Here is a 12,470-nt window from a genome sequence, read left to right as displayed (position 1 = left end):
TACATCGTATAGATAGTCTCCTTGTTTAGTGCAGCAGCTATTCAGTCAGTGATTATTGCCTGGTTTTGTTGGTTGCACTATAATATATGCTTACGTAGGCAACATAATATGAATTAAACAACAATATGCCATGTCTGCCTCGGGGGAAGTCTAAAGTATTAGCAATCGAGCGATTCCGCTCTGTCATCTGCTCTTTAGCTGCTCTGATCTGGGTAGCACCTGCAGCATGTTATTTCAAGTCACTAGCAGACATCAATAACCTGGAAAACAGCGACTGGGGTTGAACCTTCGGCTGCGCGAGGCAACCACCGGTTTTGGGCCAACGGCGATGATGACGTCGGCGTGACGTGAAGTCTGACAGCTCGCGCAATTTGTCGGTTTGTGACGGTAACTCACGGCAAACTTATTCTCTCCGCTTGTTTGGCAGGTTCGATGTGAGTTTTTCTTACGCCATTCTCTGGCATTTGAAGAGCTAGTGTCAATATGAAACGACGTGTGCGAAAATACGGACAAATTACGTCTCATCGTTTCAATAACTGTCGCGTCTCTTTTTGTTCCAACATGGGTGGATCCCGCGTTATAAGGGACGGGTGGTGGCCGTAGTTATGTCAAGAATTTCGTAATGGCTCTATGAGTATTTCTCCGAAAATTCTGTGCTTGTTAGCTGTTGATAGCTACCCGTAATACAAAAGAACTTAATTGGTCATTCCGACTTGTAGCACCCTGAGCTCAAAACGTCTTCCCGCGTTTATTCTATGACGAATATCATTTATACCCCTTACACACCGGTCAGCCAAGCAAATATGTCAGATTGCTGCTCAGCGTGTTTATTCATATCTGAACTGGAGCTGAACTGGAACCAAGGGGGAGCTCTGCCAACCTGTTATGCATGTCCTCTCTGAACGCCAACTGAGCGCGGAACGGCTTGTACCATGGACCAAAGGCTAGCTGGATCTGCGATCATGCCAGCTCAGTATTGATTTAGTACGCCTTTCGTTGCATTTTATGCTTATAGTTCTTATATAGAACTATAAGATATATCCAAATACAAAGTTTCGGGAAACAATTGTAATTTAACAATTTAAATTTGTCATTTTTCTTGTGCGCGGAAAACTGTAATGTGGTTAGGCTGAGTGTAATTTATTTATTGACACTATATTTGTATTTTATTTAAATACAAATTCGGAATGGGGAAATAATCTGTGTTATAAAAATATAGTAAAAAGGTATGCGTGAGAAAGTAGAAAGTAAGACATATAATAATGAAATATCTGCATACAGTTTACTGCTAAATACCGCGATGTTGTGTCATTGTGGAGAAAGAGACAAAACGTTCATTTGGCGCCACCTTCCGGTCATATCAAGGTACTAAATGCAGTTTGTAGTACGTTTAAATGAGCGTGAAGGGCCATTATTTTTAGTGCTTGTGAAGGTGTCTCAATGGGTGGCACTGCTGCCTCACGCAGCCACGTTTTGGGGATTGGAATACCACTACCTCTCAATGTGTCTGTGGATTTTGTATGGTCACCTGTCTGGTGCTATTTTACTATTTTTATTGCTACATATTAAATCCAGAAGCTTAAAGAAATATGTTCCCTGTCTGACTGCAGATCTCCGGTTTGAAAAGGTCTGATTTAGCAATTTTTCCATGTAGTGACAGTTACAGACATGGGTGTCAATTATTCAAAACCAGCCAATACAGCCTCCTGGACCCCCTTAAATGGGGGGAGACCTAAGCTCCCCCAATGCTCAAATAAAAATTATGCCCTTGGTTACAAATGACCTACATTATGGAACAAAAACTTGTTTCATTGAGAAAAAAATGTTCCAATAAATACATATGTCAAAATCGTAACTGGTGCTATTGTAGCGTTAAATTCGACCTTATTTAAAATTTTATTTTTCAAAGCATGATTTCCCTGTTTTTGCACAGATGCAGTTCAGATGCTGTTATGTGGATATCGCCTGCTTTCGCCTCACTCTTGCCGTGGTTTTTTTTTTCTTCCAAAGTTACATGCAGGGCAGTGTGCAGACGACCTCATCAGAGACCACAACGTCACCGGCGGTCATGTCCTGCTTTGGGTTTCTGCTGCTGTGACCTGCTTTATTTAAAAGCAAACTGCTTCTGCACAGAAAATAGTCTGTTACATAAAATGCGCAAGCAAAATCATTACTTACAAGTATTGATTTAACATGATGAAATGGCGACCATTGTATTAAAATTGCTAATTGTATTTTGATTGTTTCTCACCAATAACAAATATAATGCCAGGCTTAGTTTTTTTAGAGTGTCACTGAATAAGAACACAAAAATAAATTGTATCATATGGGGAAGACGTAAAAAGCTTTTTTGGTTAAGTTAGGACCCCCCCCCCCGACAGCAGGACCTGAAACGCAAAGAGCCGACTTGGGACCCAAACTCAACGAAAAAATTAGATTTTAGAAGGATGTGGCCAGTTAGCATTCAAAACATTTTGTGCACAGGATGAATAATTTTACTCTGATTAGCAGCCAGTCCTGGTTCCTTATTTACGGGTCCTTCAAGGCATTAGAACTGGGCTGAGGCAAGACCAGGGCTCTCAAAACTGTAACAAGGTGACACCAAATGAGCAGGTAAGAGTCATTTCCAGCTTGTAATGTAACACCTCAGGCCACAGCATTGTCAGTACAACAGATTTTATTTTTAGCTACACTATATTTGGAAGTTTAATGGGTAGCTCCAAGGGAAACAAACACACATTTAAACTGTCAGCAAAATTAACAGACAACTATATCTGTGTCATTGTCACATAGGTACAGGAGATAGATAGATTTTTTTTCTCATGACCTAAAAAATTCACAATATTTAAATTCGAAAAACATGGGTATACAGTTCACCAAATATTAGAACATTTATATAATTGTGTTCAGAAACTGATGCACTACTTTTCACGGTTTTATAATTCAGTAAATGCAGATCACCTTTCTAACTTGTCTCACCTGGAAACAGCTGAAACCTTTGTCTCTTGACTGACTGAATGCCCTCGTCGAAACAGTCTTAACAAAATATGTTTAATCTCTGTTGTTCTGAAGCAGTAAATTAGGGGGTTAACCAAGGGGGGCAGAAGGCTGTAAATTAGTACCAGCCCTATACGAGCATCTGTGTTTATTGTTGACATGTAGACGAATAAGCGAGGGATGTAATATATGCTGATAATGCAGAACTGGGTGATACAGATGGAAATGGCCTTCAGCCGACCCTGCATGCTGGCGATGCGGAGGACGGCGATGATGATGTGGGCGTAGGACAACATGATGAGAGAGAAGGGCACCATTAACACAATTGATGACAGTGCTAATGCGACTGTGGATTGCATGCTGATGTCACCACATGCAAGACTGTTTAGCGTCACCATGTCGCAGAAGCAGTGTAGGATCTGGTTCGATCCACAGAAGTACATCTGGGAGGACTGGATGGTGGTGACACCTGGGCAGATCAAGGCCATCACCCAGGCAAACCCATTGAGGAAGCCCACCATCCTTTTCGTCATTAGCGTAGGGTACCAGAGTGGGAAACAGATAGCCACGTAGCGGTCCAGTGCCATAATCAGCATGATGAGAGAGGTGAGAGCCCCAAAGTAATGGACCATCTGCCTCTGAAACAGGCAGACGTGGAACGAGATGGTTCCATCGTCAAACCAGTACCTGGCTATGACCTTTGGCAGTGCCACAGTGCAGAAGCCAATGTCGGAGAGGGCGAGGCTCACCATGATGATGTACATGGGCTTCTGGAGGCTGGGCTGTAGCACAAAGAGCACCACAAGGAGGCAATTTTCTGCTACTGCCGTTACATAGATGATGAAAAAGCCAGTGGCCATTAAACTGTAATATTTTGAATCAAGCCCAGGAAAACCAATGATGAAAAACTCTGTTACAACGGAGGTCAGGTTTCTCTGTGCCATGCTGAAAAAAAGGAAAGACATGGGACACAGAATTTTTCCAAGTTAAAATATCTTACTGGAGAAATTTAACAATCTGAATTCTAAGTCACTTGGCTAAGTCAGTTTGCTGCTTATTAAGATGAAAATTGAGAGTAAGTTTTCAGAGTAATTCTGGGTTTATCCTAGGAGGTGCTGGACAAAAAGCAGGACACACCTGGACTGGAATGCGAGTTCATCGCTGTGCCCTAAGTCATCACACTGACACCCAGTCACAGTCAGATGCTTACGGTGGGTTATGGGAGACATGCCATGAATGTTCTGCACAGACAGACCTAGAGCTGAGTATAAACTCATAGTCCTGAAATTATGTGAAGATGCCTGTCCTTTTTAAAGTATTGAAGGTATTCCTTTGCTCAGTGAACAAAATTAGAAGACCCTGGTATGATTATTGTTTTTCAGTGCAAAACTTGACAGTCATTATGGGGTTAAAGTTATCCATCCTCCACCTGCCTGGGTCATATACCCCAGACAGTACAGATTACAAGGCTGGGGTGTACTCTAGTAAAGATGCTAGTCCATCCTCACCCATCCATTTTCTGTTACCATTTATCCTGGTCAGGGTCGTGGAGGGGGTGGTGGGTTTCAGAGCCTATCGGCACAAGGCAGGGATCAACCCAGGATGGGGCTCCAACCCAACAGAGGACACACCTTTGGGCAATTTAGGAACTTCAGTTAACCTCATCATGTATTTGTGCTGGAGGGAAAAGCAGCAAAACTTGGAGGAAGCCTCACGACAATATCGGAAGAGCATGCAAATTCCACAAATATGGAACCCTGGTAGAAACTGGAACCCAAGTCCTAGAGGACTAAGGCAACAGTGCCAACCACATCACCACTGAGCCACCCAGTTCTTCCCTGCCCTGTTAAAGTCATTCGTTCGTTTTCCATTCCCACTTCTCTCGGGTTATAGAGCCTATCCAAACAGGGTATCCACATGTAGACAATTTGGCAATTCTATTTCACTTTACCATGTTTTTGGCCTGGGGGTGGAATCCGGAGAGACTGGTGGAAGCCTCATGATGAGACAGGGGAAACATGCAAACTGTGCACAGACAGAGCTGGGGAGACTCCTGACCACTGGCCTGCAGGGCTGTGAGAGCTCTGCTAACCACTGTGCTGTCCACTTTAATGTTATTATATGACAAATTAGATTCATATACACTCAGTAATTTGAAATCATTACAAAAAATCACATACTTTTTCCAAAAATGTTATTTCCTTTAGTTAAATCAGATCTTAAAGTTCTTGTCCTTACTTGATATCTTTTCAATAAATATGCTAGTTACAAATAGGTGTCTCTTTTACCCATGTGCATGTCCATTCTTACGCCAGTTTGCTAATAGAGGAGTTTCTTTGTTGACTGCTCCCCACTATTATCCATTACTGATATCTGAATATCACCTGTATGTACAAACAAGCCAACATGAGGTCCACGTACGCCAGAAAATAAATTCCCTAATCTGATGCACCAGGGTGTGTCAGAAGACAATTTACCTTCGCTCCCTCTGCAAAGTGAAGACAACTAAACTAAATTCTAAATTAATAACAAAAAAGCAACTACTTGTTTGAAAAAAAAAATGTGTACAGCATGCAGAAACATAACTATGCAATTAAGCCAAATTCAAAGCTCTGTCTCAATGTGCAGCTGTCACATGGCCTTACCTCAGCGATGGTGCAGGACTCATGGACATTTGCTGCCGTCTGCAGTGCAACCTTATATTCACAAGTGTGGTGGGTCCCGGGAGTGTGAAAGCCATGCCCCCACCTCAGGTGACAGGTAGTCATTTTTTTAATACTGTTTTCGTGACCTCGGGTAACCCAGAAGGAGACAGTGGGGAGAGGTGGTGGTCAGGAAAGTTATAAGCTTGTACTATTTACGTGTTTGTGAAATATTTAATGGTTTAATGTTCAATTACCGAATGAAACAAGTTTCCATGAAATGCACACTTCACACACAAGGTGAAAACCAAATGAGCAGATGCGTCGTTTTCAGCCTGTAGTATAGATAATACCTCTGCACTACAGAGGCCAGTTATTGTAAGTATAACAGATTTTTCTTTACAGATTTAGCCACACTGTATTTGGAAGTGTAATGGATGCTTCCAAAGAAGACAAAGACAAAAGACAGACATATATTTAAACTGTCAGCAAAAGTAATAGACTGTATCAGTTGTTACATAGGGTAAAGGTCAGAGAGAGATTAATTTCCCCTGATCTATAAAATTTGAAATGTTCAAATTCTGAAATTCACAAAACAAGCATATTAGCATATTTATATAATTGTGTTCAGAAACTGATGCACTACTTTTCACAGTTTCACAGTAAATGCAGATCACCTTTCTGCCTTATCTCAGCTGGAAACAGCTGAAACTGTAATCTCCTGACTGACTGCGTGCCTTTGACAAAAGAGTTTTAGCAAAATATTTTTAATCTCTGTTGTCCTGAAGCAGTAAATTAGGGGGTTAACCAAGGGGGGCAGAAGGCTGTAAATTAGTACCAGCCCGATACGAGCGTCTGTGTTTATTGTTGACATGTAGACGAATAAGCGAGGAATGTAATATGTGCCGATGACGAAGAACTGGGTGGAACAGGTGGAGATGGCCTTCAGCCGACCCTGCATGCTAGCGATGCGGAGGACGGCGATGATGATGAGGGCATAGGACAACATGATGAGAGAGAAGGGCACCATTAACACAAATGATGACAGGGCTAATGCGACTGTGGATTGCTTGCTGATGTCACCACATGCGAGCCTGTTTATTGTCACAGTGTCGCAGAAGCAGTGTAGGATCTGGTTCGATCCACAGAAGTACATCTGGGAGGACTGGATGGTGGTGACACCTGGGCAGATCAAGGCCATCACCCAGGCAAACCCATTGAGGAAGCCCATCACTCTTTTTGTCATTAGTGCAGGGTACCTGAGTGGGAAGCAGATAGCAGTGTAGCGGTCCAGTGCCATAATCAGCATGATGAGAGAGGTTAGGGTTCCAAAGTAATGTACCATCTGCTTCTGAAACAGGCAGACGTGGAACGAGATGGTTCCATCGTCAAACCAGTACCTGGCTATGACCTTTGGCAGTGCCACAGTGCAGAAGCCAATGTCGGAGAGGGCGAGGCTCACCATGATGATGTACATGGGCTTCTGGAGGCTGGGCTGTAGCACAAAGAGCACCACAAGGAGGCAATTTTCTGCCACTGCCGTTACATAGATGATGAAAAAGCCAGTGGCCATTAAACTGTAATATTTTGAATCCATCCCAGGAAAACCAATGATGACAAACTCTGTTACAACGGAGGTCAGGTTTCTCTGTGCCATGCTGAAAAAAAAGAAAGACATGGGACACAGAATATTATCTTACTGGAGAACTTTAACAGTCTGAATTCTAAGTCACTTAGCTAAGTCAGTTTGCTGCTTATTCAGATGAAAATTCAGAGTAATTCTGGGTTTATCCTAGGAGGTGCTGGACAAAAGGCAGGACACACCTGGACTGGAATGCGAGTTCATCGCTGGGCCCTAAGTCACCCCACTGACACACAGTCACAGTCAGATGCTTAAGGTGGGTTATGGGAGATGAGACATGAATTTTACAGACAGACGAATGAGACAGATGAATTGTACAGACAGACCTAGGGCCAGGGACACTTCCGTGCACAGGCTTACCAGGGCTGAATCCCAGGGGCCTCTGCTAAAAGGGAGCCCCAACCAACCTTGTTAAATAAATTTGTAATCTTAGACTTGCCACCTAATAGTGACCAAAAGAATGAGATTGTGGATACAAGTGGCAGAAATGAGCTTCCTTCGCAGGGTCTCTAGGGTCTTAGAGATAGTGTGAGGGCCTTATACATCAGGGAGGGGCTCAAAGTAGATCTGCTGCTCCTCTGCATTGAAAGGAGCCAGCTGAGGTTGTTTGGGTATCTGTCTAGGATGTTCAACCGGGAGGAGGCCCCTTGGCAGGCCTAAGACACGCTTCGTTCGCCAGGGAACTCTCAGGTATCTCCCCGGAGCTAGAGGAGGTGGCTGAGGAGAGGGAGGTCTGGACATGTCTGCTCAGATTGCTGCCCCCACAACCTGGACCCAGATAAGCAGTGGATGACAGATGGAAGAGTTACCATCCATCTTGTATTTAACAGATTGGTCCCATATTAAAAAATAAAATGCTGTGTCCAGCAGTGTTCATTTTGACAGCAAATTTTTATTTAGTTTTAGTCATAGTCGTTTGACTAAAATGTAATTTCGTTTCAGTCATAATTTAGTCATCTAAATTATTTTAGTTTCAGTCTTTGTTCAGTTTTTGTTGACTAAATATCATGATTACAGTCGACTAAAACTACAGTTGATTTAGTCGACCAAAATTAAAAGTGCAAAGTATAATGTTTAAAGTTTCCCTTCGATTTCTGAAAGTCATCATGTTCACCAAGATGAAATGAGACCAATGTTAAGGGATGGTGTTAAGGGATGGTGTTAAGGTCTGACTGTGCAGGACACAAATACACAGATTTCACTCCTATTTGAAACACAAACATGTGTTTATTTACCCGGAAACTGAGTACTGTAAAGTCAGTAGTGCCATTCGTGCAAAAATAAAATAACTTCAAAAAAATAGGGTATCGGCTATAATGCCACCAGGCCTGCTCTCTCTGAATATTAAAATAAATATTTGTAATATTTTTATTTGCTATTATTCGCTGTTAAATGTTTCACCTGAAATTCTCAAATATGTTCAAAGAAAAAGACCAATAATGGTATCAGGGATTTATACCCATTATCAAGAAAAAAAATACACAAACATCTGAAACGTACCTCTGAACAGCTATCAGTAGCAGGAAGTGCAACCATTCTATTTTAGCATTTTCAACATCAAAATAATCACCTCAAGGCTACAGTTCTATTAGTGTATAGAGCCAAAAATCAACTCTCCTCTCTTTCAGGTGATTTCATGTTCGTTTTTTTTTAACAACTGTATAAAGTAATGTTACTTGTTATATAAATCAACTCAGGTGAAACAAAAAATGTACGTTTTCAAGGTTGCCAAATCTCATGCATCTGGCCTGGCGCTCACGCTTTCAGACTCACACAGGAAATCTTACAGCAAATCTATATTTTTCCATTATAAACCTAAGATTAATTAAGTGTACTTACATACAAAACACAAAAGCAGACTATTTACAAGGTAAGAATTGTTACATTTGTGTGCAGAGAACTCGAACTGAAAAAAGGTTGGCAACCCCGCGTTTTATTTGAAATGAAAAGTAAAATGCGCTGTTTTTGCCTGAAACGGCTCGTCATTCCACTTGCAATGTTACTCTGAGAAATAAAGATAATATGAGAAAAACATAACATGTCACGTTTTATATCTTTATGAAATAACATGACCGCCCATGTCCTGCTCTAATAGTGATTGAAGTGATAAGTTCGTATGTATTTACATTAAAAGGAGACTTTAATTTTATTACCAGTGTGGCATTCTCGAAACCAATAGGCCGACTTAAATTCACGAACACTAAAATATATATATAAACACGACTATATTAGGGTTGTACGGCTTAAGTTAAGCACTTTATTTAAACATGCACGATTTTCACATTTTATTTATTTTCTCTTATTTTGAAATGCAGCCCTATTTTTTAAAACTAGTAAATGAGAAAATATACATATGGTCAGTCATACATATATGTTCTATGTTACATGACAATAAATATTGTCAAAACGTTTTTGAATTGTACTGAATTAATTTGATTTGACAGTCGGGTATTCATTATATGCAATGTTGATACAATTAATAGGCTACTTAAATTTACATCACACTAAATAGTTAGATATTTCGGCCCTTTGCTTCAAGAAATTTCAGTTGAATACCCCTACCTTGCGCAAACTACATTAATTGTGATTGTATTTCGTCTCTGGCAAACACACGTCTTCATTCGTTGACGAAAGTATCAATACACTTTGTCATACTCTTGGGTCTCGCAAAGTCATTTTTATTTAGTTATCGTCTGATTTTAGTCTGAAAATGAAGGTCGTTGATGGTAACGATGATAAAAAGGTAACCCACCCATCCTCCACATGCCTGAGTCAGGTATCCCAGATTACAATGCTGGGTTGTACTCCGGGCAAGATGCCAGTCCATTGCAGGGCACATATAATCGTACATCATAGGCAATTAAGAGATTAATAACTCCCCACAAACACAACGGAAGACAGATTCAAACCTTCATTTAGTTAAAGTTATATCATAAATTTGATTTATGTACATTCAGTAAATGAATGTAAAAATAAGCCAACATCAAATCTATGTGCACTGTGAGATAAAATCTCAAATCTCGTTCAACAGGGTGTTTCAGAAAACAATTTGCCCTCTCTGCCTCTGCATGGGGAAGGTGACTAAAAGAAGTTCTTAATGAATAAAAAATGTAACTACTTGTATGAAAAATATGTGTACAGCTTATATAGTAGACATACTATGTAGTTAAGGTGGATTCAAAGCTCGGCCTCAATGTGCAGCTGTCACATGGCCTTACCTCAGCGATGGTGCAGGACTCATGGACGTTTGCTGCCGTCTGCAGTGCAACCTTATATTCACCAGTGTGGTGGGTCCCGGGAGTGTGAAAGCCATGCCCCCACCTCAGGTGACAGGCAGCCATTTTTTAATGCTCTATTTGTGACCTAGGGTGACCCAGAAGGAGACAGTCAGGGGAGGTGGCAGTCAGGGAAGCTATGAGTTTGTTCCGTTGGGGGCAGTGTGTGGCTCGGTGGGTTAGGATGCCATAGCAGTGATCTGAATGTTGTTGGTTCAAACCATAAACTTAACGTGATTGCAGTGTTGGGTCCCTGAGCAAGGCCCTTAACTTCCAGTTGCTCCAGGGATCGTCCGGTCCTGCCTTCTCTCAAAAATGTATGTCACCTTGGGGGGTAGGGGGAGCTTTTGCTAAGTGAGATGTTTTCCCAAGTTTTTTAGAGAAATTAGTTTTCACATCCCAGTTTTAGCCAATCAGCCAGCAGTTGTTCTTTAAGGTACCTAGACCCATGTGTTTCTTGTCTGCTTTTCTCTCTGACCTTTTCATTGAGGCTATTCACACATCAGTGGGTCAGTGTTTAAATCCCCTTAGTTGCAGCCTAATTTCTTTATGTTTCGACAAAATACAAATCCTGCACCTGCACACACTAGTTATTGTACTAATAAAATCTTCCAACCCTTTATGGGGGGCCTGGAACCCATCCTAGGATGAGTACTTTCAAGATGGCCTGGCAAAGTGAAAAGAAATGTTCTGCTGGGAGTAGCAAAGAGAAAAGGCTCCCAAAGCAAATGCTACTTACTGCCAGTGGTTCTGACCATGTTGAACCATCCCTGTGCGACATGCTGTTGGGCTTCTGCACCTCAGGAGATGGCCTTGTCAGTGAAGAACACCTCAGCTGTACTTGTTCATTTTAGTCTGACATGAAACACTGCATTGTGAAAAGCTTGTGGTTTTTAATAATATTTCAATGCACGGTAGAGAAACCTATGTAATAAATTTATAAAATATAGGCATTTCAAAGAAATATTCTTAATAAATATAGCCTCAGTAATTTTGAAAAGATAGCCAAGAGTGGTGATGTTGATGTGGACGACGTGATGAGGGCGAATGGTACCAGTGACACCACATGGTGTATGTGGCTGATCCTAAACGCTTAGTGATGTTTCCACAAGTGAGATGGTGTGAGTGGATGGTCCAGCTGGATGCAAAAAAGTATAATTCGGAGGTCTGGATAGTGGTGGCACCTTGGGCAAACCTGGCTTTTTCCCAGGAAAACCTGTTGAGGAACCCAAGTGGTATGGAATCCTAAAGCTATCATCAGCAAGATGAGAGCTGTATGGGTTCCAGTGTAATGGATAATCTGCTTCTGTTACAGGTAGATGTGTACTCAGGCTGAGAGAGGGCGAAGCTCACCATGATGACGTACATGGGCTTCCATGAGCGCCATAAGGAGGCAGCTTCCTGCCACTGCTCTCAGGTAAATAATGAAAAGGTTTTTGGACATGATTCTATATATTCTATAACTCCCAGAAAGCACATCATGAAAAACCGTCAGAGTGGAAGTCTTGGCTCCCTGGTAACACAGTCACACGTTCTGAGTCCCTTTGCTTTACAAAGTCGCGACAGTCCTGGAAGTCACATCTGCTTACGACTCGCTTGTTTTCACGAGTGGGAATGCGGGTGTGTGTATGTGTATATTAGCTTGCTAAGACACAAATAGCCAGCTACTGGCACATCATAATAACTAGACTGACTAAGAAGTGGCAAGAGAGCATTTAATACAAAAAAAGAATAAATTAGTTATTTTGAATTCTGTGTGATTATGATTTCACCTGATGAGCAGGAACTGAAGATGACAAGAAAATCGTAATGTTAAATGGTATGTCAGGATGACTGACTTCAAGCTGACCTCAGTCTAGTGCTTCCATGACTGTAGGTTGTATGGGTGGTGTAGAGTTTGCATGTTCAGTCAGA

The 12,470-nt window shown here is 41.6% G+C and overlaps 2 protein-coding genes and 1 long non-coding RNA gene across 6 annotated transcripts; 1 reads left to right on the top strand and 2 right to left on the bottom strand.

Annotated features, from left to right (window-relative positions):
• Nucleotides 1-2,659: 2,659 nt before the first annotated feature.
• LOC125712582 (olfactory receptor 2AT4-like) lies at nucleotides 2,660-5,726 on the bottom strand. 3 transcript variants are annotated; one of them, XM_048982795.1, is made up of 3 exons: nucleotides 5,643-5,704; nucleotides 4,506-4,674; nucleotides 2,660-3,942 (listed from the first exon to the last, which is right to left on the bottom strand). In XM_048982795.1, the coding sequence occupies exons 2-3, from the start codon at nucleotides 4,511-4,513 to the stop codon at nucleotides 2,976-2,978; spliced, it is 975 nt and encodes a 324-aa protein (XP_048838752.1). In that variant the 5' UTR covers nucleotides 4,514-4,674; nucleotides 5,643-5,704; the 3' UTR covers nucleotides 2,660-2,975. The 3 variants fall into 3 exon arrangements, with proteins under 3 accessions (XP_048838752.1, XP_048838753.1, XP_048838751.1); XM_048982796.1 differs by having other exon boundaries at nucleotides 4,506-4,628; nucleotides 5,643-5,672; XM_048982794.1 differs by lacking the exon at nucleotides 4,506-4,674 and having other exon boundaries at nucleotides 5,643-5,726.
• On the top strand, nucleotides 3,468-7,245 carry LOC125712602 (uncharacterized). Its single transcript, XR_007383352.1, has 3 exons — nucleotides 3,468-3,603; nucleotides 4,107-4,208; nucleotides 6,889-7,245. It is a non-coding gene; the product is annotated as an uncharacterized LOC125712602 (long non-coding RNA).
• On the bottom strand, nucleotides 5,794-10,608 carry LOC125712580 (olfactory receptor 2AT4-like). 2 transcript variants are annotated; one of them, XM_048982792.1, is made up of 2 exons: nucleotides 10,500-10,608; nucleotides 5,794-7,297 (listed from the first exon to the last, which is right to left on the bottom strand). In XM_048982792.1, exons 1-2 carry the CDS (start codon nucleotides 10,592-10,594, stop codon nucleotides 6,331-6,333), a joined length of 1,062 nt encoding a protein of 353 aa, XP_048838749.1. In that variant the 5' UTR covers nucleotides 10,595-10,608; the 3' UTR covers nucleotides 5,794-6,330. The 2 variants fall into 2 exon arrangements, with proteins under 2 accessions (XP_048838749.1, XP_048838750.1); XM_048982793.1 differs by lacking the exon at nucleotides 10,500-10,608 and adding an exon at nucleotides 10,034-10,074.
• Between the last annotated feature and the right edge of the window lie 1,862 nt (nucleotides 10,609-12,470).

This window comes from Brienomyrus brachyistius, chromosome 18 (genome assembly GCF_023856365.1).
Source record: "Brienomyrus brachyistius isolate T26 chromosome 18, BBRACH_0.4, whole genome shotgun sequence".
In the NCBI taxonomy this organism is placed as follows: Eukaryota; Metazoa; Chordata; class Actinopteri; order Osteoglossiformes; family Mormyridae; genus Brienomyrus; species Brienomyrus brachyistius.
This window is presented reverse-complemented; position numbering and strand designations above follow the sequence as displayed.